General features: G+C 34.3%; 2 protein-coding genes across 7 annotated transcripts; both read left to right on the plus strand.

Annotated features, from left to right (window-relative positions):
• The first annotated feature begins 178 nt into the window (after positions 1–178).
• On the plus strand, positions 179–21,411 carry LOC122529389 (atrial natriuretic peptide-converting enzyme-like). 5 transcript variants are annotated; one of them, XM_043655489.1, is made up of 14 exons: positions 179–416; positions 5,198–5,305; positions 5,392–5,528; positions 11,416–11,599; positions 14,892–15,105; positions 15,878–16,249; positions 16,399–16,631; positions 16,723–16,929; positions 17,366–17,579; positions 17,820–17,965; positions 18,032–18,203; positions 18,741–18,988; positions 20,069–20,187; positions 20,340–21,411. In XM_043655489.1, exons 3-14 carry the CDS (start codon positions 5,481–5,483, stop codon positions 20,511–20,513), a joined length of 2,331 nt encoding a protein of 776 aa, XP_043511424.1. In that variant the 5' UTR covers positions 179–416; positions 5,198–5,305; positions 5,392–5,480; the 3' UTR covers positions 20,514–21,411. The 5 variants fall into 5 exon arrangements, with proteins under 5 accessions (XP_043511424.1, XP_043511422.1, XP_043511420.1 ...); XM_043655488.1 differs by lacking the exon at positions 179–416 and adding an exon at positions 1,472–1,920; XM_043655487.1 differs by lacking the exon at positions 179–416 and adding an exon at positions 480–698 and having other exon boundaries at positions 5,198–5,528.
• Positions 21,412–21,528: 117 nt separating this feature from the next.
• Positions 21,529–24,443, plus strand: LOC122529390 (pyridoxine/pyridoxamine 5'-phosphate oxidase-like). Of its 2 annotated transcripts, XM_043655491.1 has the most exons (7): positions 21,529–21,739; positions 22,122–22,270; positions 22,648–22,747; positions 22,835–22,909; positions 23,832–24,034; positions 24,102–24,246; positions 24,360–24,443. In XM_043655491.1, exons 1-6 carry the CDS (start codon positions 21,737–21,739, stop codon positions 24,229–24,231), a joined length of 660 nt encoding a protein of 219 aa, XP_043511426.1. In that variant the 5' UTR covers positions 21,529–21,736; the 3' UTR covers positions 24,232–24,246; positions 24,360–24,443. The 2 variants fall into 2 exon arrangements, with proteins under 2 accessions (XP_043511426.1, XP_043511425.1); XM_043655490.1 differs by lacking the exon at positions 24,360–24,443 and having other exon boundaries at positions 24,102–24,300.
• Positions 24,444–24,531: the final 88 nt, after the last annotated feature.

The following is a 24,531-nucleotide window of genomic DNA, read 5'->3' on the forward strand; positions in this document are numbered from 1 at the left end:
TACAAGTGTTGATACAAACAAGAAAATAACAAAATTTCTGTAAAATTGCTATAACACATAATTAAAATTTATCACAAAAATATGTAATTGTATTCTGTGCTAAAAAAAAATGTCTTTAATTATGTTCTATATTCATTAATTTAATTTAATTAATAGACATTTATGTATAAATTTATATACTTCTTATTAGATATTTTGCTTTTTCAAAAATCAGTGGATTCTTATTCGTGCACGGTTGTACCCCCACCCCACTAAATTCATTCGGCGACGCGAACCTGTTGCGCAGGGGGTTAGTTTGTTGAAAATCGAGGCGTTAGGATGTGTTACCGTGTGCGACGATTATTAACTGTGTCATATGTTCATCGTTATATTTTCACCGTTCATACCCGCTCTAGGATTAACATCGTTTGATCAATGTAAGTTTCTAATCAATAATTTATCGAATATTATTGTAATTTGTGTTCAAATTATCTTTTCTTCTGTGAGCGTCGTTTTGGTTATCATATTTGGTGGTAGCTCGTATTACGAATTTTCGAAACGGCGTGTGACTTTGATCATTGTTTTATTTTCATACATTTATTTGAAGATTTTGGTTTCTTTTTTGTACAGATTATTGGTTGATTGCAAAAGGAACTTGAAAACCGGAATATTCAGAAGGACGCCAATGATTGATTGGATGATTTATGACAAATTTGACGGTAACGTTTAATTTATTTTAATAAAGACAGGCATTAGTACGATTGTTGTTTCTTTTTATTAGATAATTTGTGAGATTTATTTAGTATTCAGTTAACATAAGTTGTCGGAGAAGTTTGAGTGCATCCTGCGCATCGCGTTTTTTTGCATATTGCGCAGCATTGATTTACCGCCAAAAAAAGCGCGCCATATTTGATTTCCATGAAGTACATTTAAATCTCTAGTGATGAACATTCAGATACAATTACAATTTTAGCAAGTTATATTAATAAATAAATAATAATTAATTGGCAATTAATCCTGAACCAATAGTTTAACTCTTTTATAGTCATTAATTCTAAAACTATCTCAAAAAGATTTCTTCTACTAATCATTAATAATAGAATTTTTATTAAAAATAAATACACTCATCGTTTGAATAACATTTTATACAAAATTGTACACGCAATATTAAACATGAAGTTAACATTCCTCTTTCATATGAACAAAGTAAAGCATTCTATTATAATCAAAGCATTCGGTAGACTAATGAAGAAAGTTCCAAAATAAACCAATAGAATTGTAAGCATGCAACATCGAACGTAAAAGGGTTAATATTCTTTTCATCGTACGAATAAAACATTCTAACAAAGCATTCTACTATAGTTTTAAGAAAACAACAATTTGTAGAACAAATGGCAATTTGCATGTGGTTAATGAAGAAAGTTTATACGAATAGAATTGTAAACATTGTTAGGAAACAGGTAAACGGTATATGCCCGAGGCATTCCGGTGATGGAGAAGGGCGCGTGTAAGTCGTTCGGGTCATTAATCGTGGAGGTAGACTGGCTGAGTGCACATTCGTGCGTACACCACGCTCCTCGAAGGTTCGGCTGTCGTGTTAACGGTTATTTCTTTCTACAATACGGGGAAAGAGAATCGCCTTGACGAGCGGACGGTTGCTTCGTAGAGTGTGAAAGGTTGACTTAACGTTCCCGGCAGTCGAAGAGGGAAATGTTTCCGGTGCGAGCGACAGCTGCCACCGAATAACAAACAATTTTTTACTAGTGATACCGCGGAGATTTCAGTGAATGTCGCACGTGTATGATATTTCTCGTGAATAATAAGTTGAATTGTGGCGTAAAAACGAGTGGTCCGTATAGTGATGTAAATTTAGCGACCAATCACCGAAAAATTGAACGACTGAAGATTTGGAGAAATCAACAAGGATTTGTAAGAAAAAAGGTATATATATTTAAGAATGGATCTTTCTTAAGAAACGTCGGTCTCTTTTTATATAGTGTTCATTTTACATGATTTATAGTTACATGGTTCTTTTTCTTGAATTTTATTTAGGATAAAACTTCGTAAAATGAGTGTCTGTTATTGAAAATACTTAAAATGATGACAGTAATAAAAAATGAAAATGTCATTTAATAGAAAAGATTCACCTTGTAAAAAGAGACCCGAGTATATGTAGAGTATTTTTCTATTTTTCTTAATATTTTTTGTATACAAATTAATTTATAGTTTTCTTTAAATGCCATGCAGCGAAAAGTACTTTTTTTTACCTCTGCGTTATTAGTATTTTGTATTTTATGATTTTATTTGTATTACTTTGAATTCATTCTTTATTTTTTAATAATTTATATAGTACGTTTCGATGTTTTTTTTTTCAAACGACGGAATATAGTTCTAATCTGTCTTTTTATTTTATATTCAATATGAATCTCGCATTGCATTGAATAATCATAATCATGTAACATAAGTAGTACATGTACGTAATTGAAATCGATACTACTGAAAGAAAATCTTAATTTCCATCCATCACCTACCCTTGAAATTCGATCGTGTACTTATGTCAAGATCATGATATATAAAGTAGAATTAAGTTCATTGACAATACCTTGTCTCGAGGATAAGAAAGGTAGTAGCCGAATTTTTTCCACGGAATCCAGAATGCAACTAGTTACCCTTGAAAAATTTATTCGAACCAGTGGTTTCCACTGCAATCAAATACCTCGGAAACAGGTTAAAGTTAAAAATATTCGCTAGATATTTTTTTTACAACCTTTCACGTTCGAACGTGACATGGAATTTAGCATAGTCCACCGTTTCTCTTGTGCAATTCAACGTGTTATATATCAAGATGAATAGAAAAACAGAGTCAGAAGTAGATTGTGAATATTTATGCAAATTTATATTTTTATGATAACTACTAAGATATCGTTTATGAAGTTTTCAACCAATTTATACCTGTCTTGAAAATAATATTAGTCGAATTAGATTCAATACATTTTGAGGATTGTAAAACAAAATTATAATTATTAGAATTCAGATTCAGATCATTATTGGTTTTTCCCCAATTTGATTTTTAAGTAGCATCAATCAATATTAACGTCAGTTTTTACTGCGTCAGGTTAATGTTTAAAGCTTTCTAAAAACTGTACTTAGATAGATATATTATTATAAAACAATGGACATTATACAAATTATATTTGGTTAACTCCAACATAATAATTGTTCAATAAATATTACTCACCAGCACTTTTACTTACTGAATTCTGAATTTTATACGTGTTGTGAAATTGGTTATTTAAATGCAACAACTTGATAGGAATTCCAGAGTCCTTACCTTTTAAGTAAAGATATAGTTGTTACGAAATAATGAATTAAATGATCATATTTATTTTTTTTTATATTACATATATTTCATAAAAAAATAATATAATTTTAGTTCAGATGATAACAACTAATTATAAATTCATAGTCAATTAATGTTCCCAGTAATAAACTCTTGTATTTTGAATATGAAATCTACGTATAAAAACAAATATTTAAATATTTGAGCAGCCTTGTTATTGCTACGAACATTTCAATTTTTAAATTCGATGCAACTTTAAACTAGACTATAAATATCATTACTTATGCAGAGATTAATAGTTACGTAATATAAGAAATTTTAAAGCGCAACGTGGAATGTACAAATATAAGTATGAAAAAATATCTAAAATATAATGTTTACTACAATATTTAGTATGTAAAACAATTTCTTATCGAGGTTCGATTATTTTAATCATATGTGAATTTAAAAAATATAGATTTGCATAAAACTCCGCAGTCTATTAACAACGATTAACTTTACAACGCGCTCTAATTATTCTCTTATTAAATTGTATAAAAAATGAGAAATACAAGCTACCATATTCTTCATTCGCAATCTTCAAATTTCCCACAAATGCATTAAAATCCACAGTATAATAATAATAATAATTAACATAATGATTCTCTGAATCATCTTCGACACAGTTGTGGTTTCAATTGTTAAAATTTCCATAAAAGATGGGAAACACAAACTACCATATTCTCCACTTGCGGCCTTCGTACATGTACATATTTTTACATGTTACGCATTTTCTGTGCCTTTCTGGATCTCTAAATTTCCCACAAACGCGTGAAAATCCGCAGTCCATTTGTAACAATTTCGCACAAAGTGACAAGTAAATCGATTTATTCTGTTTTCCAACGAAAAACGCGTCGCGTTACGTCGTGTTGTGTCGCGTCGTGGAGAACCGGTAATGACGTGAAAGTGCATCCAGAAGCGAAGGAACGATCTAGCAAGCGGGTCTCCGTTCCCCTGGCAGTCTGGTTTCGTTCGACACAGTCTCCTTAGTCTCTCCTTAGTCCGGCTCCGGCTTGATTGGCTAAAATTGCATCTTGGCTATCGAACTGTTTACATAATCGACTGATAAAAAAGTTTCTCGGCCGACTTTTGCCTCTTTTCCGTTAAGAAATCCAGTCCTGAATTTCTTGCGCTAGCTGTTTGCGATTATTCCCGCGCACCTGTTCAACATCGCGCGATCGTATCTATCCAGTTATCAACAGGTACGTCATCGAAGGGAAAACGTAATTTTTGAATTCGAACGATTTAACAGACGAAGGAGAGATTAAATTTTAAGAATTGAGACATTAATAGACGAAAGTGAGTTGTCTTGTATCTATGTGACGAGGCTCGATCATGTCTTTTAAACTTAAAGAAATCGATGAAAACGCGGTAAATCCAGTGTCAAATGTAAATTATAAATTTCAAGTAAAATTGTAAACTAAATAAAATTGTGAATATCGTGGAACTTGGTACTGAGTGCACTGTTTCTTGTTCGCTCGTGACATTTCTCAATCTTCAATTAAAGAATCTAATTTTTAAATTAATAATCGAAGGGAAAAGCTAACTGTTGGAATTGAGAAATTATACAAGAAATTAAAGAAAGATACTTTAGGAAATTGAAACTTAAGAAATTAATTAACAAAAGTGAGTCGTTTGTTTGAGAAAGGCCGATAGTGTCAAGTGCATTTTTTTAAATAAACCTAACTCCAAGGGCACTGATTCTTTTCCGTTCTTGTCATTCCTAATAATTATAAACTGCACGCCATAAATAATTATAAGTTACTCGCGTTTGTGTATGCGCGCACGCACTTTTATTTCACGTGTTTCGCCGATTGTAATTTCTGGCTTTTTGCACAGGTATCGAGAACCGCATTAAACTGGAGCAAGGAGTGGAAGCGGAAGTGCATGGAACGAATCTCGTCGGGTAAAGGTTGTTGCCTCGCGAAGAAACCAACTCTGCCCGAGGTATTTCGGTACAGTGCATAGAAACTGAGAGCGGTTAAAGTCGGGAGATGGCTTAGCAAAGACTAACGAAACGGAACGAAATTCAGTTTTACAATGACGTTGGTGCACACTGGCGTGGAAAACACACCGAAGAAACGTTGATGAATCAGAAAGGAATCGTTTCTACGGCTGAAAGATGACCGTCGCGATGGAACACAAGCGTAAGAGCTCGTGGGATTCGAAGGTGAGACGAATGTGGCGCACTTTCCCCCTGTGTATGCGCTTTCCTCGTTAGCATCTTACTCAGGTCTCGCGGTTAATTAGCTGGCTGGTTGGTTGGCTCCCTGTCGCATGTGAAATCGCGCGTTAAAAGAAAACGAATCAAATCGATGAGAAACGATGAACGTCGGACAAAAGTATGCCCATTGTTTTCGAACGAAAGTGTAACGCGTTGTATCTACGATGTTTCCTTGCCGGTAAGGAAACTTTCGGAATGGCATTAACGCGGTTTAGAATAGGAGAATCGTGCAAACGCGATCCAACAGAAGAAATCGTAAGCTGAAGCTGTGTGAATTATTTCTGCGGTTACGTTGCGCTTGGTCATTATCTGAATTACTTGCGCGTTGCGCTGCGGCAGGCCGATAACTTGCGCAAACGGGCGGAATCACCTTTGACGCAGAACGATTACGTACGAAAGAAACTTTTGTTCATTGTGAGATCGTTTTGTTAACGCTGGAACTACTATCTGATCTTTAGCCTTACAACTGAGAGAAATTTTCGTATTTTCCTACGCAAAATCACGAAATTTATATTTTATATTTTAGTTTCAACGCAGTGTAAGAAGGAAATCGAAAAGTATGATTTTATTTTTTAATTTACAACTTACAACGTGAAATATTCATTCGACGGATAATTAAAAATTCAATTATTCATATGACTTTAGTAATTACAAAGTGATTTTAATTATTTTCTGATAGTTTTAATATTGACGGGGATGCGTTCAGTAATGGTCGTCGTTTCTCCTTAGAGACATCGACCTTGTTCTCCATTGACCCCGAGTGATGCGGCGTATGACGCCGAATACCTACGCACTCGATGGAGAACTAGGTTGACTGAAACAAAGAATGATGTGTTAGCTGGGTTGGGTTACCCTGGGTTGGGCTGACATCTCCTCTCTTCTCGATATACCGTTACCTGGCTAGTAGCACCCAATCTGTCGGCTGGCATTCCGCTCGAATTATGCGAATGACATTTGTCACGTGCTTCGCGATTGTCTCTAGATAATTTATCATCAAAACCCACGCATCGAACGCGTTCCATTTTCTTTTATCCCTTCGCGGTTAATAGTGTTACAAAGTAACTCTAATGTTTTATTCTTTTGAGGCAAATAGTGCATCAATGTAACTCTAAAATAACTCTTGGATAAAATATTTTTAGGATAAGACTTAGAAAAACACTTTTAAAATAACTTGTAGAGAAATACGTTTAGAATAACTTCAGAGGATATTCTTCTAACATTGTAAAAATTGACAATTAGAATATAAGATTCTAATTATATTGAATCTATCTTTTCTTTTAGATAAGCCAATATTTGTTGAAATTCTGATTTTTATATCATTCCATGGCTAAAAGAGAACATTTCAATATTTAAGAAAAAGTAAAGAGTTGTCATGTGCAAGCATGTGTTACATTTTAAGCACTCATTACTAGATTTATAATAATTCTATTACTAGATTTATAATAATTCTAGATAATTAATTTTTATTTTTAAAGTATTTAGAAATGAATTTATAGTACATTACTATTTAATCCTTCAATCAAATAAAAGTTGACAGTATATTGAATTTGATGTGAATTATCAGATGTGGCTTATCACTGATAATTGTCAGAACATCCAGATTGTGGATGGTTTCATATTTTTGTCGAATTTCTACTTCCATCTTTTCTAATTTCTGAATTTTATTATCTTGTCTCTTTTACTGCCTATTATTGTCTTTTTATTTTCTAAATAAAACATAACTTTGTTCTACTTTACCTTTGTACATAGATCGTTGCCAATGAAATAAGCATTTAAAACTCGTAATAGAAGTGATTAAAAAGAGAAGGTGATTAAATTACATCATCGTCGATGTCAGTCAATTTCCAATGAACTCGGTAGCGAAGTTAAAAAAGAACGGAGGTTGGCAAAGGTGCCAAACGTTTCTCCGGCCGGAGAAAACGGGAGAAAATGGTTGTCGTTAATAGATAAGAGCCGCTTTGAAGCGATAACAATTGCTCTGCATTTTACTATTACTCTGTCACGGTTAGGTGAACGCACGTGCTCCGTGTATGCCGGCACTCCGCCATGACCGATTGTAATTTCAAGCAAACAGAACTCGTTCCTAGATTCTTGCTCTTTTGGAAAGATACTCCGACGTTTGGAGTAACGGTAATAACGGTCAAGAAAGTCACGAGGAACCGGGCGAGCCAATGAAACTTGGTAGATTCTTTCCGTGGGTCGATGACACCGTTTCTTTCTTTCTGCGACAGACAGACAGAGAGACAGACAGACACATTCGATCCACGTCTATCTTTATCACAAATTTCGAGAAATTTGTACGATCGCGCGTCAATTACACGCCATAATTGTTCTTCCATAAAATATAGAAGAATTTCTTCATTCAGAATTTCATTTGAAGTATATTGTACATACTCGCAATAATTTGAAAGTGTTCAAACATTTGTGAACGGTAATAATGTACGTGTGGCGCCAACGGCGAGAATCAGCGAAGAAAAATCGACTTCACAATCTATTCTTGCGGTTGGACGATTATCGTTCGACTCTGTTCTAGCAGAACCAGAGTGATCGAATGAACTTTCACGAAAGCATCGGCAATGGAAAGCGCTTTTCTAACGTGCACTGTCAGCTCTTGATTTTTCTCGGCCTTAAAGTCATCGACCGCGTCCATTAACGGAAGCGTACTCAACTAGTCCGAGCGCATCTTTATCTTCTCGACTGATCTCTCTGGGTCTCGTTTACCGACACTGAATTCTACTTTCCACACTTGACGCGCTTAAATTTCAATCGGCCATTCTCGCCACTAACTGTCCCATTAAAGCCGGATCGTGAATTTATTGACAGTAGTAATGACAGTGATGAGAAGTATGGTGATTTATATTTACAAAACCGTGTACTATAAGTCAATAGCTTCTCATCTTATGAAACATTGATTGGACAATCGAATTGTATTTGCTATATATGTCATCATAGTGAACGTAAAATAAGAAAAATCGAACTGAACGTTACATGCGCAAATATTTTGAAGTGGAGTTCAAATTTGCATAGTAAAACGCGTCAAATTAATGATAAGACACAAGGGTTAGATAAAACTGTATAATAACTGTACACAACTGTAAATTAACACGAATAATATTAAAAATTATCCAATTTTTCGGACCTACAGTTGCCATATGCTCGCTATAGATCAATAATACTTCATTAACTAATAATCAGTTTAAATATTGGTGATTCATACATTACAAAGAATAGTTAAGGGATAATAGAAATGTGGAGAATTAAGGAAAAAAGAATTTTCTTTAATTAAAATTTAATTAAAATTTAATTAAAATTTTTCTTAACACATGCGACATAGGATCAAAATTCGTATAAACTAATATCGACACTAATGAATCTTCTTTCGCTATTCCCTCTCGTTCTTTCGTCGGGTTGTCTTTCGTCAGAAGTTGCTGTTCCTTCGGCGTGAAAAGAACGAGTCTCCTGACCTTTTCGGCTGCATTGCATCGTCGCGGAAAGAATTACTTTTACCGACGATCAGTGAACGCGTCCGCTGGAGAATTTTCGTTTGCCACGATATAATTTTGCAGCCGTGTATCGTTCGCGATCGATCGTGCCCGATTAACGTGAAGGGTTACAGCCCTATTACGAAACGTTGCTTTATTAAATAAGTATCTCTCCTACGAAAACCGTATTTGAAGGCTATTATCGAACTAAGTTCGAAGAACACAAAGGTTTCGTGCACAAACTTTCAATCGACTTTCGCAATATCTCTGCGCACCATTGTTCGCCAAAGACACCCCTCGATTTGTTGCGTAACACACGCGAACAAAATCTCGATTCGTTTCGAATGCAGCTAGATATACTCGGCTTATTCGCTTTTACCGATTGTGCCAACCTGTGACTCGCAATTTCCTCGACAAGTAAGCCTCGGTAAATGAGACGAGAGGAAGGTCTTTTACGTAATCGGACGCCGACGCGACGAAAGAAAAGGAAAAGCGATTGCTGGACGAAACGTGGAGATGATGCGTTTGACTCTCTGATTATAGCATCAGAACACTTTGATCGATTTGCGGCAACGTCACGTATTTTTGAATTCGATTCAAAGTTAAGAAGATTTGGATTTTCCGAAACTCGCCCCAATTTTTACTGCACTGTTTAATTAAAATGATTACCATTTACCATTTTTCTCATTTATTCATGTCACTCAAAGCGACGAAAATAATCTCTTAACCAGAAAGTTTCTTCCAATTCGAAAAGATGTTGAACAGATTCAACAGTTTTAAAATTCATTGGGACGAGATTTTATCCATGTCGTACAGTTTATTGGAGAATGATAATCAATTATTTTAAATCGAACAAACAAAAGAAACGACGAGACGTCAGTTGTTTTCGGTTTCAACGCGGTAAATGGGACATTAATTTGAACTACACACGAGGGGAGCAGTATGTGTAGCGTTTATCCGATGCTGAGAGCGTGTCGAAAAGAGCATTGAAACTTGGCATCGGTAGAAAATGTACGATTCACTGGTGCTTTGGTTACGGACCGTGTGCCGAGCGTAACATTTGAACGCGAGGGCGTAGGCTCGTTTGCGCCGCGTCGTGCATTCGCGCGAATACACGCGAATCGCGTCTGTGTTGACGAATATGCACGCGTTAGAGATGGGTTCAACTCTAATATGCGCTCACAAAACTGAGACAAACTCGATATCTAAACTCTTGCTTTATTTCTCAGTGAGTAAAATAAAATACATCATCATTCGCTTGTAACATTCGGAGATTTTGAACTAAAAGACGTATATTGTCAATTGTTCTTCAATATGGCTTTCCTGCTGTCTATTACATTAGTACAAAGATAGAATTTCGAAAAAGCGGAAGAAAGAAACACTTTGTCTAATCGAAATAATCTCCATCTTAAAAGACTCGAATCTTCTTGTATCGAATCTTCTTACTCGATGCATTCTCTATCCATCAATGAAATTCCATTTCATTTTCAGAAGTGCTCGTGAAACGTTCGAAACTGTCCCGCTTAGACTCGGGTATACTTGAAAGGAACTATTGGAGATACTTATAATACTAGTAAAGTTTCGAGCCTACTTATGAGGTCCTCGATCCCATCTCTAGCACGCGCATCGGTGGCGAAGCGATTACACGGCCGCTTACACACTTAGCGCGCACGTCACAGAAGATAAGCTCATTGCTCCTGACGCTGAATGTGGATGTTTAACCGATGGTCGTACACGGTGCACCATATACTTACATGGGCCGTGCACCGTACACCAGTAACGCGCAAACGGTATACCGTATCGTGTGTCGTGTACTCGGAGCTGAATGCGCCCGCAAAATCGCACGCTGGGTGCCTGACCGAGCGCGTGAAACGCGGTTACGCAACGCTCAATAATATTTCGATAATTACACGGATTATGCGATTTGTCAGATTTTTATCGCGACGTGCGTTTACGAGCGTAAATTATTCAGCGTGGAAATTAATTCGATGCCTTCTCTCTAGATCTTATCGATTATTTATGGGTTTTGTCCGTTGATTGGCTGTAATTAGCTTGTTTGAAGTATTGAGAAACAACTAATAATTTAGTATACTGTTCTGGATATTGGCTGGAGTAATAAATTCATTTTTATTGCTTTTATTTATTGAATTTGAATTAGACTTTCTTACACTCAGAATGAAGTACAGTATGTAGACAAACGCTTCAACATTGATAAAAAAATTGAAGAAATTGTTGTATCAATTGACAGAAAGAGATGTTAAAAAAATTTTTTCAAGTGATTAATTTATTTTTCTTTCATCGATCTTCTTCTTTCGAATCGTACTAACGAATCACGAATCTTCCTTTTTCAGATATCAGTAAGCACGGTAAGCACGAGAAGATTCAGCCGCGCGGGAACTCCAAGTTCGATCTTGTCATCGGACAGCGACATTCGATTTACGAGGAAGCTCGGTGGACAATATCGTTGTGGATGCTGCGTGTTAGCGGCGTTTTTGCTTTTCCTCCTCTTCTCTGGAGTCTCCATATACCTTGGCTGTAAGTATAACACTCGAGTTTCGGATTATTTACCGTTACGTGGAATAGAACGTTCCAGCAGTCGTATTGTAAGAATTCTAACTCTCACAATTAGTTAGTAAGTATTAATATTAACTGCATCTCAAACTCCGTTCTGTTAATTCTGTTAATTACTGCGAATGAGAATTGAAAAGGAAGAAATTTGCTGCGAATCATATCCGATAGTCAGCGATTGAATATATAATAAAAATATAATAGATATAATAGCATTATATCTATTGCAGTAAAAAGCATAACTGTATCAATGGCTATGAAATTGTCGATAATATAAACTGACATAACTTCGTAAAAAAAGATCATATAACGATTCAATTGGTTTAGTTAAAGAGTTTAAAGCGTTTTCTTTGTAATTAGATCTCTTAAAGCTTGTTGTACGATTTTCTTCCACCATTTTATTGAACATTGAATACCAGGGATAAATGATAAAATTTCAATGCTTTTTGAAATTATATCGTCCGTTCCGGCAATTTATGCTGTGTCTTCTGAAACACTCGGAAGGTTTAATAATTCCTAGTGCCTGTCTGTCGAGCATGAAGACCGCTCAGCCAAGGTATTCGAAACGCGCAGGAGGTTCTGTTCGTGCGCTTTCTCCGCGAACTTTATGCGCGATTCGACTGATGCTGTAAATGAAATTACTCCACGGTTAACCAACGCTCTGGTGGACGTGAAATTGCTCCGAAATGCATGACGCTTGTTTCAGAAGACGGACGAATTCTTCATGGTACGATGAATATTTCGTGAAGCGTAAAGTGTGATCGTCTTCCCTCGTTTGCGAGTGTACGTACGTTCCGCCTTATGGACACGTGTACTTCACCTTGAAATCGCGTTCGATCGTATGAACGAAGAAGCAAACGAAGCGTGAGAAGAATCTTTGGCTAATTGATGCAGATTCGCTGTTAATATTCCTACGTTTAGATAACGGTGAACGTTGAATAGGGAACAGTTGAAAAAACAAATGGATTTAAAGTATTTTCTCCAATTCATACAATGCTCTCAGCAGATTGAAAAGTTCTTTTGATATAGGAATCATGCGTATTGACTCGGAAAAGTATTTCAGCACTTGCAGAAAATTTTTATGTCCATAGTGAAATTTCATTAACATTGGAACGAGTAATATAATGATGTTCTAAACTTACAAACAGGTGTAAGTACTTGGATCTTGTCGAGGGACCGTGCGTATCCTTCGGCAGCCAAAGAAAACCGAACAAAAAGAGGAAGAAGCAGGATGATGCGGCCAGAGCCCATTCAGGTCTTTCAACGTGCAAATATAACGGTCCGGCCGAGTTACCGAGAAAATACGTCTACGTGTACAGATCGAACGTTTTATCCGTGAACGACCTGAACGATCCTCTCGATAAAGCTAAAAGGATTCCCGGGACGAGAGCCGATTTACGAGAAAAGAAAGCGAATACGGTCGTGACGAAGCGCAAAGGCCTGCGCTCTGTAATTCATGGTATAAGCCGGCAAAGAGAGGCAAAGGTCGAAGAAGATGCACGATCGCGTTGAGGTCCAGCAAAGAGGCCTTGAAAGTAGTAAAGCTAACGGTCTGACCGAGTTGTCGGGCCGTCCGAGCCTGTCACCCCTCCAACATTCGACCTCAAAGGGGGGATCCGTGTCCTTGAATCATTTCGATGCCTCATCATACTAACCGAATTCTCCTTTCGAAAGTATTTCGCGCTATCAAATTCATATGGTGATTCGTGGAATCTAGAATTTTATTAGACACTGTAATGAGATTCGATTTTTGATACTGATTATACGTTTGGAATAATTGTATATGTTATATACTAATTTTTTAATTACTAAATGTACGTTTAAATATTGTATAACTTTTTCATAACCATTCTTATATTATTATCTATGTCATTCTTTCACTTTTAAAATTTAAACGATTGATATGTAGTCTAAACTTTGTAATTTTAACGGCCTAAAAGACATATGCGATGTCCAGATTTGCTGCAATTGCAAAGTGATGCAATTTTTTAGCAACCAATTTTCCAGACTTCCAAAATTTTCTTTTCCCCTAGTACTTTCACGAGTCGCTGTTCCACACTGGAAAGTTGCTTCTGAGTACAATATAAAAACCGATCTTTGTGCTGTCGATATTGATGCACGAGCCGCAGAAGATCCCCGCCCGCAAGAAATTGTATCGCAGATCGAAAAAATAATCTCTGCGGTGTAAAAATAATCGACCGAAGGCGCGGTGAAAGGTGAGCCTCGGAGCCGTCTTGCTGTAGGTGCCCGATTGCCCTCGATACTTTAGTTTGTGTTTACGATATCGGTTCGTCGAATGTGAACTTGTACCTCGGAAAAAATTCATAGCAATTTGAATATAAAATAACGGGCAACACTGCATCCGCAGAGCGTTGTTACCGCCACGTTCTCTCGAACGAGATGTTTTAAGAAGGAGAATTAGAAAGTATCATTTAGTAAGCTGCAGATGGCCGTAAGATGGAAATCGTTCGATTATTCTACAGTGAAATCCGTTCGTTTCTTCTTTCCCGCGTTGGAAACTGCCAATTACAGTAAATTAAATTGATACGACGCTCGTCGATGTTGGAAATAACAGTCGTTTGCATTTTATTCTTGAGAACAATTTCCTGAACTCGAATTAATTAATTCACAGTTATTATTGATTGATATGTACACATTCACTGTTTCATGTAAATTACAGATGTTTATGTATTTATAAGGAAAGTTCTAAGATTTCTAGAAGTATCTTTATATTTGTTCAATTCTTGAAAGGTGTATATTTAATTACAAAATTACAGACAGATTAAAGTATAATGTTTTTATTCTTTGTGATGTTACAACTACGTATAATGATTAATAAACTGCAGATTTTTATGCATTTATAGGAAATTCGAGAATGCAAAAATGTAATGTACATATAAAAAAAAGTATATGAAACAATTTTTTACTGAAATGTTTTTTTCTTTGATAATATTGCGAAAAAATATAAATTTGCATAAAAATTCGCAGTATAATAATTAGTTTGGGTGAATTTGATTAATCACACGTGGAAAAATCAAAATTCACATTAAAAATCCTTTTTTTCTTAATTTATAATGCATCGCAGCCATTTATCAACATTAACCGAGTTTTTCAAAGTTTAATCCTTAATTGAATTAGATAATTATACTAAATTTGTTTAGCATTTTATCGTTTTCTGTGAGTGAAGACTTTTTGAAACATTAAACAGTCAGTATTATTTGAAACATCATTTAATAGCGTTTAATCGATATATTTTCAGACACGTTCCTAACGTCAGATCCACCAGGTGATCAGATATTCCTGGCGACATTTCGAGTGATCGAAGGTGATTCCTTCGTTTCAGAACTAGCAGATCCCTCTACCGAAGCCTTTCGAATACGATCACGAGAATATCGCGATCGACTTAATCTTATCTTTCGCCGCAGCTGGCTGAGAATCTCTTTCCTCGCTGTGGAAATATTGGCGCTCGATGGGTAAGTATGTTACTTGGTAAGATCAAGATAGCATAATTCGAAATTATAATTTTTTTATTCTCATTTGAGAAACAATGATTTTGTTAATTATCAATTACTGAGAAATGTAGGTTTTTTTCAAACAAGTATTTACACATAAGTATTTACAATTTAGGTGTTGAATTTTAAAGTTCTTTATAAAAAATAGAAATGGTAACTTGGATTTCCCAATTATAATCTTTATATAAAATTGATTATCATTAAATCATCTCTGTGGTTTTCAATTAAAAACGAATAAAAGCAAAGGAGTGAAACGAAAGTTTCATCGTGAAATCTCCGCGTGAAACGTGGTCGAAAGCCGAGCGATCTTTCTTGAAATTTTACCGATTCCCGCAAGCAAGAGAAACTCAGTTATCTTCAACTGGCTTTCTCGTGACCTCATGTTACACTCTTTCAACCCTCTGTATGTAATGTAACTATTTTCATTTATTCACAAATAAATATATATATTATTCATAAATAAATTGTAGATTTTTATGCATTTATTCGAAATTTAAAAAATATAAAAGTGCACAAAAAATACAGAAAACACTCCTATCATTTTTAATAATTAAAGCGAATATTTTAAGTTCTATTCAATTTACATAAAAATCCGAACTTTACCAATAAAATACAATACAATAGTGAAGAAATAAGTGGACAAGATAAAATTTTCAAATTGTGAATACATACGAGATATATAATTCTCAAGTAACTACAACCAGTAACTATTTATCGTAATAAATTGTAACAGATCCGAAGGTGAAAATTTGGCGGTACACTTCGAGATTCGATTCGATCCACGATATCAGACTATCACCACTGCGGACGTCGTTGATATTCTTACGCGAGAGATCGATCCTGCAACCTCGCAGTATTTGAACAATTTAACGATCGACTCGCAAAGTCTCGAGGTTCAAGAGAGCTTGAAAGCTCTGAATGCTCAAGTCGGTCAACAGACGACAGTTTCAACACCACCACCAACTACTACACCACCGCCTCCGAGAAGATGCACCAGTTTGGATTTATCTTACTGCAAACATCTTCCATACAATGTTACTTCGTATCCAAATATATTGGGACATCGTTCGTTGGCTGATGTGGAAGAGGATGTGATCGCTTTCAGGTAAATATCGACCGTGATTTGCAAGCTTATATTTGTTTCTATGAAAATAACACTTTGACAAATTTCTAATGACACATGACATTCGTAGATATTTTTTGTATTAACTTTTTACTGGGGAGAGCTTTTTAAAAGATCATTTCTCGTTATAGGGAGTTAGTCGACGCGGAATGTTACCGATTGGCGTACGACTTTGTGTGCCAAGTATTGCAACCAGCATGTATATCCAATCAACCGGAAGACCTTCTCCAGCTACCATGCAGGAGCTTCTGTAGAGAATTCTGGAACGGATGCGGTAGCCGACTTCCGGACAAGATCAAACGCCTGCTGGATTGTTCAAATTTCCCAGAGTACGCGGACCAAGGTGGTTGCAGAGCAAAGCCAGGTGAACGAACGTAACCTTTTATTTGCGAGGCAACGCGGAAACGATCAACTGTCACCGGATCGTTGCAATTATCGGACAATCATTGTCGTAGGATGCGTGCAAGCGCTTCAAGCGAAAGCATTGTCACCGAGAATTTGCGACGGCGTGATCGACTGCCCTGACCTTTCCGACGAGAAAAATTGCGCTTATTGTCGCGACGGTTATATGCATTGCGGTGTAGGCAGAACTTGTATTCCACGTGGCAAGAGATGCGATGGAAAATTGGACTGCGCCAACGGCAGTGACGAGAAAGATTGTCGTACGTATGATTGGTGATAGCGATATAGCGAGATCGTGGAATCTGTCAAAAATTAAAGCCAAACAAAATTTAGAACTCTAAATTCTCCTTTCTATTCCTGAATTAACTTTTTAATTAAAAAGTCCATTTCGTGGATTAATTTTTTAATAAAAGAATACATAAAATATCAAAAGTGGAGTAACGAACTCTTGCTTAGGTTTCATTCTTTAATTGTGTTCATAATTGCTTGAGAATCTGTGGTCTAGAAATAACGCAATAAATATTAGGGATCTGTGAGATTTTCCATAATAGTAGTTGTAAGTATCAATGCTACAGTACTTAAGAATTAAAAAAATGGATACAGCTACGGTTATCATGGGTAAATCTACTTAACATTTTAATCTACAATTATTTCGTATTGTCGTACATCGTTTTTGACAACATACATGTCCTACAGTATCTTTAGCACCGAGTATTCGATCTGTGAAATCACAACCTTCGGATACACCGTTCGCCACAAGGTATAACAACGAAGGATTTGTAGTGTTTAACGAGAAAGGTACTATCGGGAAACTTTGCACCGCAAATCTGAACGCGACACTGCCAGGAACGGAAATGGAAACCGTTCTTCAAACTGCTGCCAGCTCCTTGTGCAGTCTGTTAACTTACACGTGAGTACACCGTGCTTCGTCTTTTGCAACAGACACGAAAGATGTCTGCTTTAATTTAATCTAGAACCAAAATAATGCAAATGAATTTTACTGATGAGAAGTTTTCTTTCCCATTTAGTATATTAATATTTAAATCAGTTAGTATGTTTAGAGACCAAGACAAGTTATGAATGACTTATAGAATAAGTATAGCACTACGTATATACGTGCATTAAAAAATTTAATTTAATTTTTTCATAGAGGAGTAAAATCCGTGGAAGTAAGAATCGACGATGAAGAGGATGTTCAATACGTACATATGGAGGATCCATCAGCAACAGAGATTACGTTTGTTAGAGCACCCTGCCCAAGCAAGGAAGTTATGTACGTCCGATGCTCTGAACTCGGTACGTCATAAAAGCTTCATTTTCCTCAGGTTCACGCTAATTTAAAAATCGTGTATTTATGTCTAGAGTGTGGCGTACAATCTTTACACGCAAAGAGTAGTAGCCGAGGTCTTAATAAAATGGCAGAACCAGGAGATTGGCCTTGGCACGTAGCACTCTTCAAGGAAGAAGTGCACGTATGCGATGCAACGCTTGTGGCGGAAAATTGGTTGATTACAACGGCTTCATGTTTTCAAGGGTACGTTTTACTGTATATATTCCATAATAGTACAATAAAATTTTAATTACGATTATTGATTAAAGGAATGATTGATTTAATAATAATGATTGAGGATCAACGATGGATTAATCTGAAATTTTATTTGTAATTTTTTTTTTTATTAATTTACATTATTGAATTTTGTTTGGATATGAAAAGAATTAAAGAAATTTAATATTTTTTTATTCTCACTGTGTTTTCCATCAAGATTCTACAATTTTATAAAATTTTAAGGAATTGAAATATCTGTGATATTGTAACAAATTATTGTTTGATTCTTCAATCGGTTAATAGCATGGTTGGGAATAATTCTTTGTAATCAAAATTTTAAACTAAAAGAATTGTTATATTATTCAACATTTTTTATTAGATTTATGTGCTCTTATCAGATTTTTTATAATATAAGCCATAGTAATATCGAAACAACCTGCATCTTGATAATCTTGATCAATCCAGATAATCAATATTCTACAGTAGCATTCAACACTTTCTCCTTATACAATAACGCAATTACAGTCAGCCAAAGGCAGAATGGTCTGCAAGAATGGGCACTGTACGTCTCTCGAGCACGTCACCTTGGCAACAGGAGCGTAGAATCGTGGGTATGATTAAATCACCAGTTGAAGGGAGCACGACCGTTTTATTGAAGCTTGATCGACCTGTTACCACGTTTTCTGATTTCGTAAGACCTGTATGTCTACCTTCAAGTCAAGATCCACCGATGAATATGACTCATTGCAACACTCTTGGATGGGCCAGAAATCGTGAGTATTCATTGACGAATATTTACTTGCGTATGATTCTTACATTTAACATCGATTGTTCGTAACCAAGGTTATTTTACTCCTCCGATCGCTTATATAAGATTGTGTAAGAGCACGTACGGCTTATTTACGCCGTTCATTTTATCGACCTTAGAGAGATGCAAAAGTGAAACGGCTTGCACAATATTGTTGATAAGACATTTTCGACTTATTTTAACTGGAAGGCATGTATAGACTGTCAGGATCATGTATAGATAGATACTTACACTTCCTAAATATGTACCTATGGTATTGAAAAATAGACAGTAGGTTTTTGTACATTTGAGAAATTACAAGATATAAACATCCACAAAATATAATTATGTAAAACTCTATAAAATAATCAGAATATATTCTAGTCTTTATAATATTTTTAGATAGACAGTGATATTTTGTGAATATGTATCTTGATGTGGCATTATACTGATTTATATATAAGTAATACTTTTGTATATTTATTAAAAATCTACAAAATATACATAATATACATAATATACTCTACATAATATTTAGCTGGAGAAACAGTTTTCTATCAAGGTCTTACCTTTCTAATTTTATTTATAAAAATATGAATTTGCATAAGTATCCACAGTACACTGACGTATTTGTTATGATATTGCAAAAGATAATTGTTTGATGTTGTATAACTATTATATAACCAAACCCATAGATATACTCGAGATTAAAGTTCTCATAAATAGAGAACGTGTTAATTAGGCGAATGCAGAATGAATATGCAAAAATTTTATTCATTAGTTTATTTTTTAAATTGTGTTAATTAATAACTGTATTACTTGTTAGTTAATTAATTTATTTATTAAAATCTACAAATAATGTAAATTATAGAAGTTTTTATTATAAATAATTTGTGACATATTTAAGCAAACCCTTTAATAAAGGATTTTAATTAATTCAAATTATTGAATTCCATTTAATTTATATTGTAATTACAAGAAGGATTACGAAGTAAAAAAGAAATTTGCTTACAATTAATAAAAAGTCATCGAATAACCATCTAAAAGAACAATTTTCTCTGATCAGGTGATTTACTGCAGAGGGTACAGCTTAGACATAGCGCGATGGAACGTTGCGAGAATATCAGTATCGCATCAATAAATAGTGTCTGCACGGAACCGGCTTATTCTACTGACGATTGCAACGTAAGTGAATTATAAGTAGCAGCATCACGCTGTACAAAAGATTACATATGCATATACATATATACTCATTTATTTTTTGTTTTTCGCACAAGAATGGTCTTTTCATGAATATACACGGTCGAAAGTATTTAATTACTGTTTTCTGTCCACAGGAAGAAGAAGTTGCTGGAAGTCCTATGTTGTGCCTTCAGCCAGATGATCGTAGATGGGCGTTAACAGGCGTTGGTAGTTGGCGAATAGCTTGCTCGAAAGTTGGTGTCGAAAGGCCACGATTATATGATAAAATTTCTTCTAATATTGCTTGGATAAAATCTACGATCGAATAAATATTTATCGAAAATATTTAACAAATCAGTATGAACTGACAGGGACTGAAATTGATATTACAATATATGTACTCTCGCTCAAAACTTTGGAACACGTTAAGGTTTCTTTAAATAGATAAATATTTTATATTAGTGTTGAGATTTTAATTAACCTTCTATAATTAAAATTTAATTATAATAATATATTTATTATTAATTATTTTGATATTATATAATTGAATATAATTATATAATAATTCATGGGAGAAAAAGATAAGATTGTAGCTTTAAAATGTGGTGTGAGAATTTATTAATAATAAGTTCTCAAGTTTACATTATAGAAGATTGATTATATTTAAAATTAGAATATTTCTCAGAAAAGTGTAAAGATTACTTTATTTAAAAAACTCCAAATTTTTGAGCGAAAGCGTACACACACGTGGCATAGAATTATCTCATCAAATTTTCCTATCGTATCCTAACAGACTGTAAAATACGTATTGTAAATTAACGCGTTACGACGTATATTCTGTTGGATAACATATACATATCTCGTGTCTACTGTATAGTTTTGTCAACAATTCGTTGTGTTTTATCCGTTATTCGTATAAATGTCTATATGTTACATCGTTGTAAAGAGAACTGTTTCAATTAAAATAGTAAGTAGTCGAAAAAATAAATAATGCGGGAAAATTTCTCCTCTCTCAGGTAGATTTGCATTCGTGGTTTTCGATCGCGATTATTATATAAGGCGACTGAAGCTCTGTCATGTATCCACAAAGGTGAATGTATGCGTAGTTGGTATGTAAGATTTCTACAGGGTGGTCCGACAAGAATCAGTAGCTTGAATTTCCCTGTTGTTTTTGGAGCTGTGAAAAACTTTGTTAAAAAAAATAAACGAAAAGAAGTGATGGTGAAATCTCCGAAATCCTTCCATTTACAAAACAATCATCATTACTATTATGATTTCCTCTGTACCGAATAACAGTTCTTTTATATCTTCGGAAACAACGGAGATATTGAAGATGTCAATTCTTATTGGATCATCCTATATATTTATCTGTCGTAGTGTCGCAAGGGAACTTGCGCATAGAGCCGCAAAGGTAGGAGTAGTGGAAGGTTTCAAATAGAGCCACTGAATAAATACTGTCCACTAGTATAATAGTCGTTGGTTCAGCGAGTATGTTACTACGACACGCGACCACATACTAATCAAAAACAATCAACCAGGTATCATCAGAAACATGGTAAGAAGAAATTATGATTGTACGTAAAATGATTCTTCCAACAAGTTTGCTTTTTAATAACTAGTAAACAACGTAACTGTATAACATTCTTTCCTTAAGATTTTAAGAGGTGTCAGGTTTCAACCAAGTTACGTGTAGGTGTCACGTTGCAATTTGATGCTTATTATTTTTGCTATAGAAAAATATGCAGTGAAAGAATATCTTAACAGAAGTGTATGGTAGATTCCAAGCATTTTTATATCGCGATTACATGTAAAATATGTGTGTTCTATATCAGATTCATTTAATGTAATTCATCTCTTTTGTGTCTTAAATTTTAAATCGATTTAATTATCGATTATTGTTACTATAATTAAGTACTTTGTGGAAATCTTTTGTTAAGACATCGAAAGAAGGATTAGGTCTATCGGACCTGGCGAAAATCGAAGAGGTGGTTGATCATCCGGTGGAGTTGTTCAGGATTTGGCACGATGACGCACGAAGATTCAACCCGAGGGCTCCAGTCGCCTGTTGCTTGGCTACTACTTCAAAGTTAGTATTGATCATTTACTGTAGAGAAACTTTTGAGATACCTTTTGTTTGTAAATAGATTTTTATGCAAATTTGTATCTTTAAGGATATAGAAGGTATAGAAACTATGAATTTTATTTAAATTTATATCTTTAAGAATGTAATTCAAAAAATACAACCTCAATGAAAAATTACTTTAAGTATAACATACAAACGTTATTATACTTTAGTTACCGTATATTTTTTCAAATTCATAGTTTAAAATTTCTTATAAATGAATAAGAATCCTGAATCTATTAATGTATTAATTTTGTATTACACACAGAAGTGTTAGGATATTTTCATAGATCACGGTCTCGAATACATTGTACATTTTCAATGAAAAATTTTTACTTCAGAGATTGTAAGGTGTCTGCCAGAAACGTTGTTCTTCGCGAATTCGATAAAGATGGTTTTGTAATCGTAACGGATAGTCGTAGCAAGAAAGTTGACAATTTAGTAAGTTTTTAAAGAAATTTTTGCATTGACGATTGCATTGTTTATTTATAGCGAATTTTTTTCATTGATTCAGTTTAATCGTTTCAGGAGAATGTCCCCTATGCTGCTATGTGTTTCCTTTGGTTCTATATAAACGAACAGGAGCAGGAGATCACAAAACAGGTAATCAATTTTGCGTCGTTGATTAGTAGACTTTTATGCATCTATGGAAATATAAAAAGTAAAAAATATGCACAATAGAATATGCAAAAATATATAAAATAGAATATTTATTGCAATATATATAGTCAATTAAACAAATTCTTATTTAGGTCTTATTTCTTTAGATATGTCCACGAAAATTTCCAAATGCAGTCTGACGATTACATTAAATTAGAAATTTGTGGAAAATTTTAGAATGTGCGTGACAGTGTATGTTACATAGAATACCCAAAGTAGCTCTATCTTTTGAAAAAATTTAATTTTTTAAAATACTCTTTCAATCGTCAGATATCAAAGAGTTCAATAGTAGGCTGAAAATCAGAGTCGTATAGGTCTGACCTATGATAAGATTTCTTTGCATCTTTATCAAGATACACATGTGTTTGCATTTTTATTTAGATATATACATATTTCTGCATTTTGTGAGACTAAACTTTGTTGTAAAATTACGAAATGATTCAGTTTCGACATCAAATAGTTAAAATACTTAATATCGACTTAAGAAGATTTTAAAGAAATAATATTTTTAAATAGTAATATGATTAATTATATCATTAAATATAAATCTATTAATATTTTAATATAATATTTATTGACACTTTTTGATAAAAGTTAAGTACAATAAGAAAAAGAAGCATATGTATATTGTAGGCTGATATGTAAATAAATGGAAATTGACGTTACACTTGACATTGACTTTATTTATCTGGAATATAATTTTGAGAATGTCGGGGATAATTACATCATGTATTATTAATTATTTTTTTAAATGAACTATATTATACTATGTATTAATAATTCTATCATATTATAATTTTAATTCATACGAAAATGAAAATATTCACGAATATTCGCAGTTTATTTATAGGAGTTGCGTTTGTAGGTGAAAATAGAAGGTATCATGAAGAAATTGGAAAAGGAAAGTTATAAGCATTTATATGACAGAGAGCCATTATTTTGTAAGATACGATCTCATGTATGTAATCAAGGACGTGATGTCAATTGGGAGGAGCTAAAGCAACGACATGACGAAGTATTAGATTCGATTCGTAAAGGAGAGAATGACTTACCAATGCCAGATCATTTGTAAGTCTAAGTATCATAAAAAACGTGAATTGATAATGAATATTGCATATTTAAATATTTTTTTCAGCGTTGGATACAAACTCTTTCCAACAATGATGGAATTTTACTTCGCGAGAGACTATCTTATAGGCGATCGTATTTTATATCAGAAAAATAAATCGAACGATTCCTGGGAGAATCATCACATAGCGGCATAATACATTAAATCTATGGTGACTATTATGATCTTTTTCTATTTTTTATAATAAGAATTTTTGGAAATATTACAAGGAAGTATTTGTAAAACCCTTTTATGTATATCCTGTCCTTTTGCAATTGATTTTAGCTGATTATCGAGTGATCGGAAGAGTTAAAATATATGAAGATCAGTTAGTTTAACTCGAAGATAAAGATATTTGTTCATCGAAAATTCTTCACATTCATTTCTTCACATTGCTGAAACTGAAGAAAGAATCCAAAACATTAGCAAACATATTCGCAAGACTATAAAGTGACGG

The sequence above is a fragment of the Frieseomelitta varia genome, unplaced genomic scaffold (genome assembly GCF_011392965.1).
Source record: "Frieseomelitta varia isolate USP_RPSP 00005682 unplaced genomic scaffold, Fvar_1.2 scaffold_285, whole genome shotgun sequence".
Lineage (NCBI taxonomy): Eukaryota > Metazoa > Arthropoda > Insecta > Hymenoptera > Apidae > Frieseomelitta > Frieseomelitta varia.

Bases quoted from the DNA above. Each gene is read 5' to 3' on its own strand.
- LOC122529389 (XM_043655489.1), top strand. From the start codon at position 5,481: ATGACCGTCGCGATGGAACACAAGCGTAAGAGCTCGTGGGATTCGAAG. The intron at 16,930-17,365 runs GTACGTATGATT...CATGTCCTACAG, and splicing joins CAGTGACGAGAAAGATTGTC to TATCTTTAGCACCGAGTATT. The intron at 18,204-18,740 runs GTACGTTTTACT...ACGCAATTACAG, and splicing joins ACGGCTTCATGTTTTCAAGG to TCAGCCAAAGGCAGAATGGT.
- LOC122529390 (XM_043655491.1), top strand. The intron at 22,271-22,647 runs GTTAGTATTGAT...TTTTTACTTCAG, and splicing joins TGCTTGGCTACTACTTCAAA to AGATTGTAAGGTGTCTGCCA. The intron at 22,910-23,831 runs GTAATCAATTTT...TTGCGTTTGTAG, and splicing joins AGCAGGAGATCACAAAACAG to GTGAAAATAGAAGGTATCAT.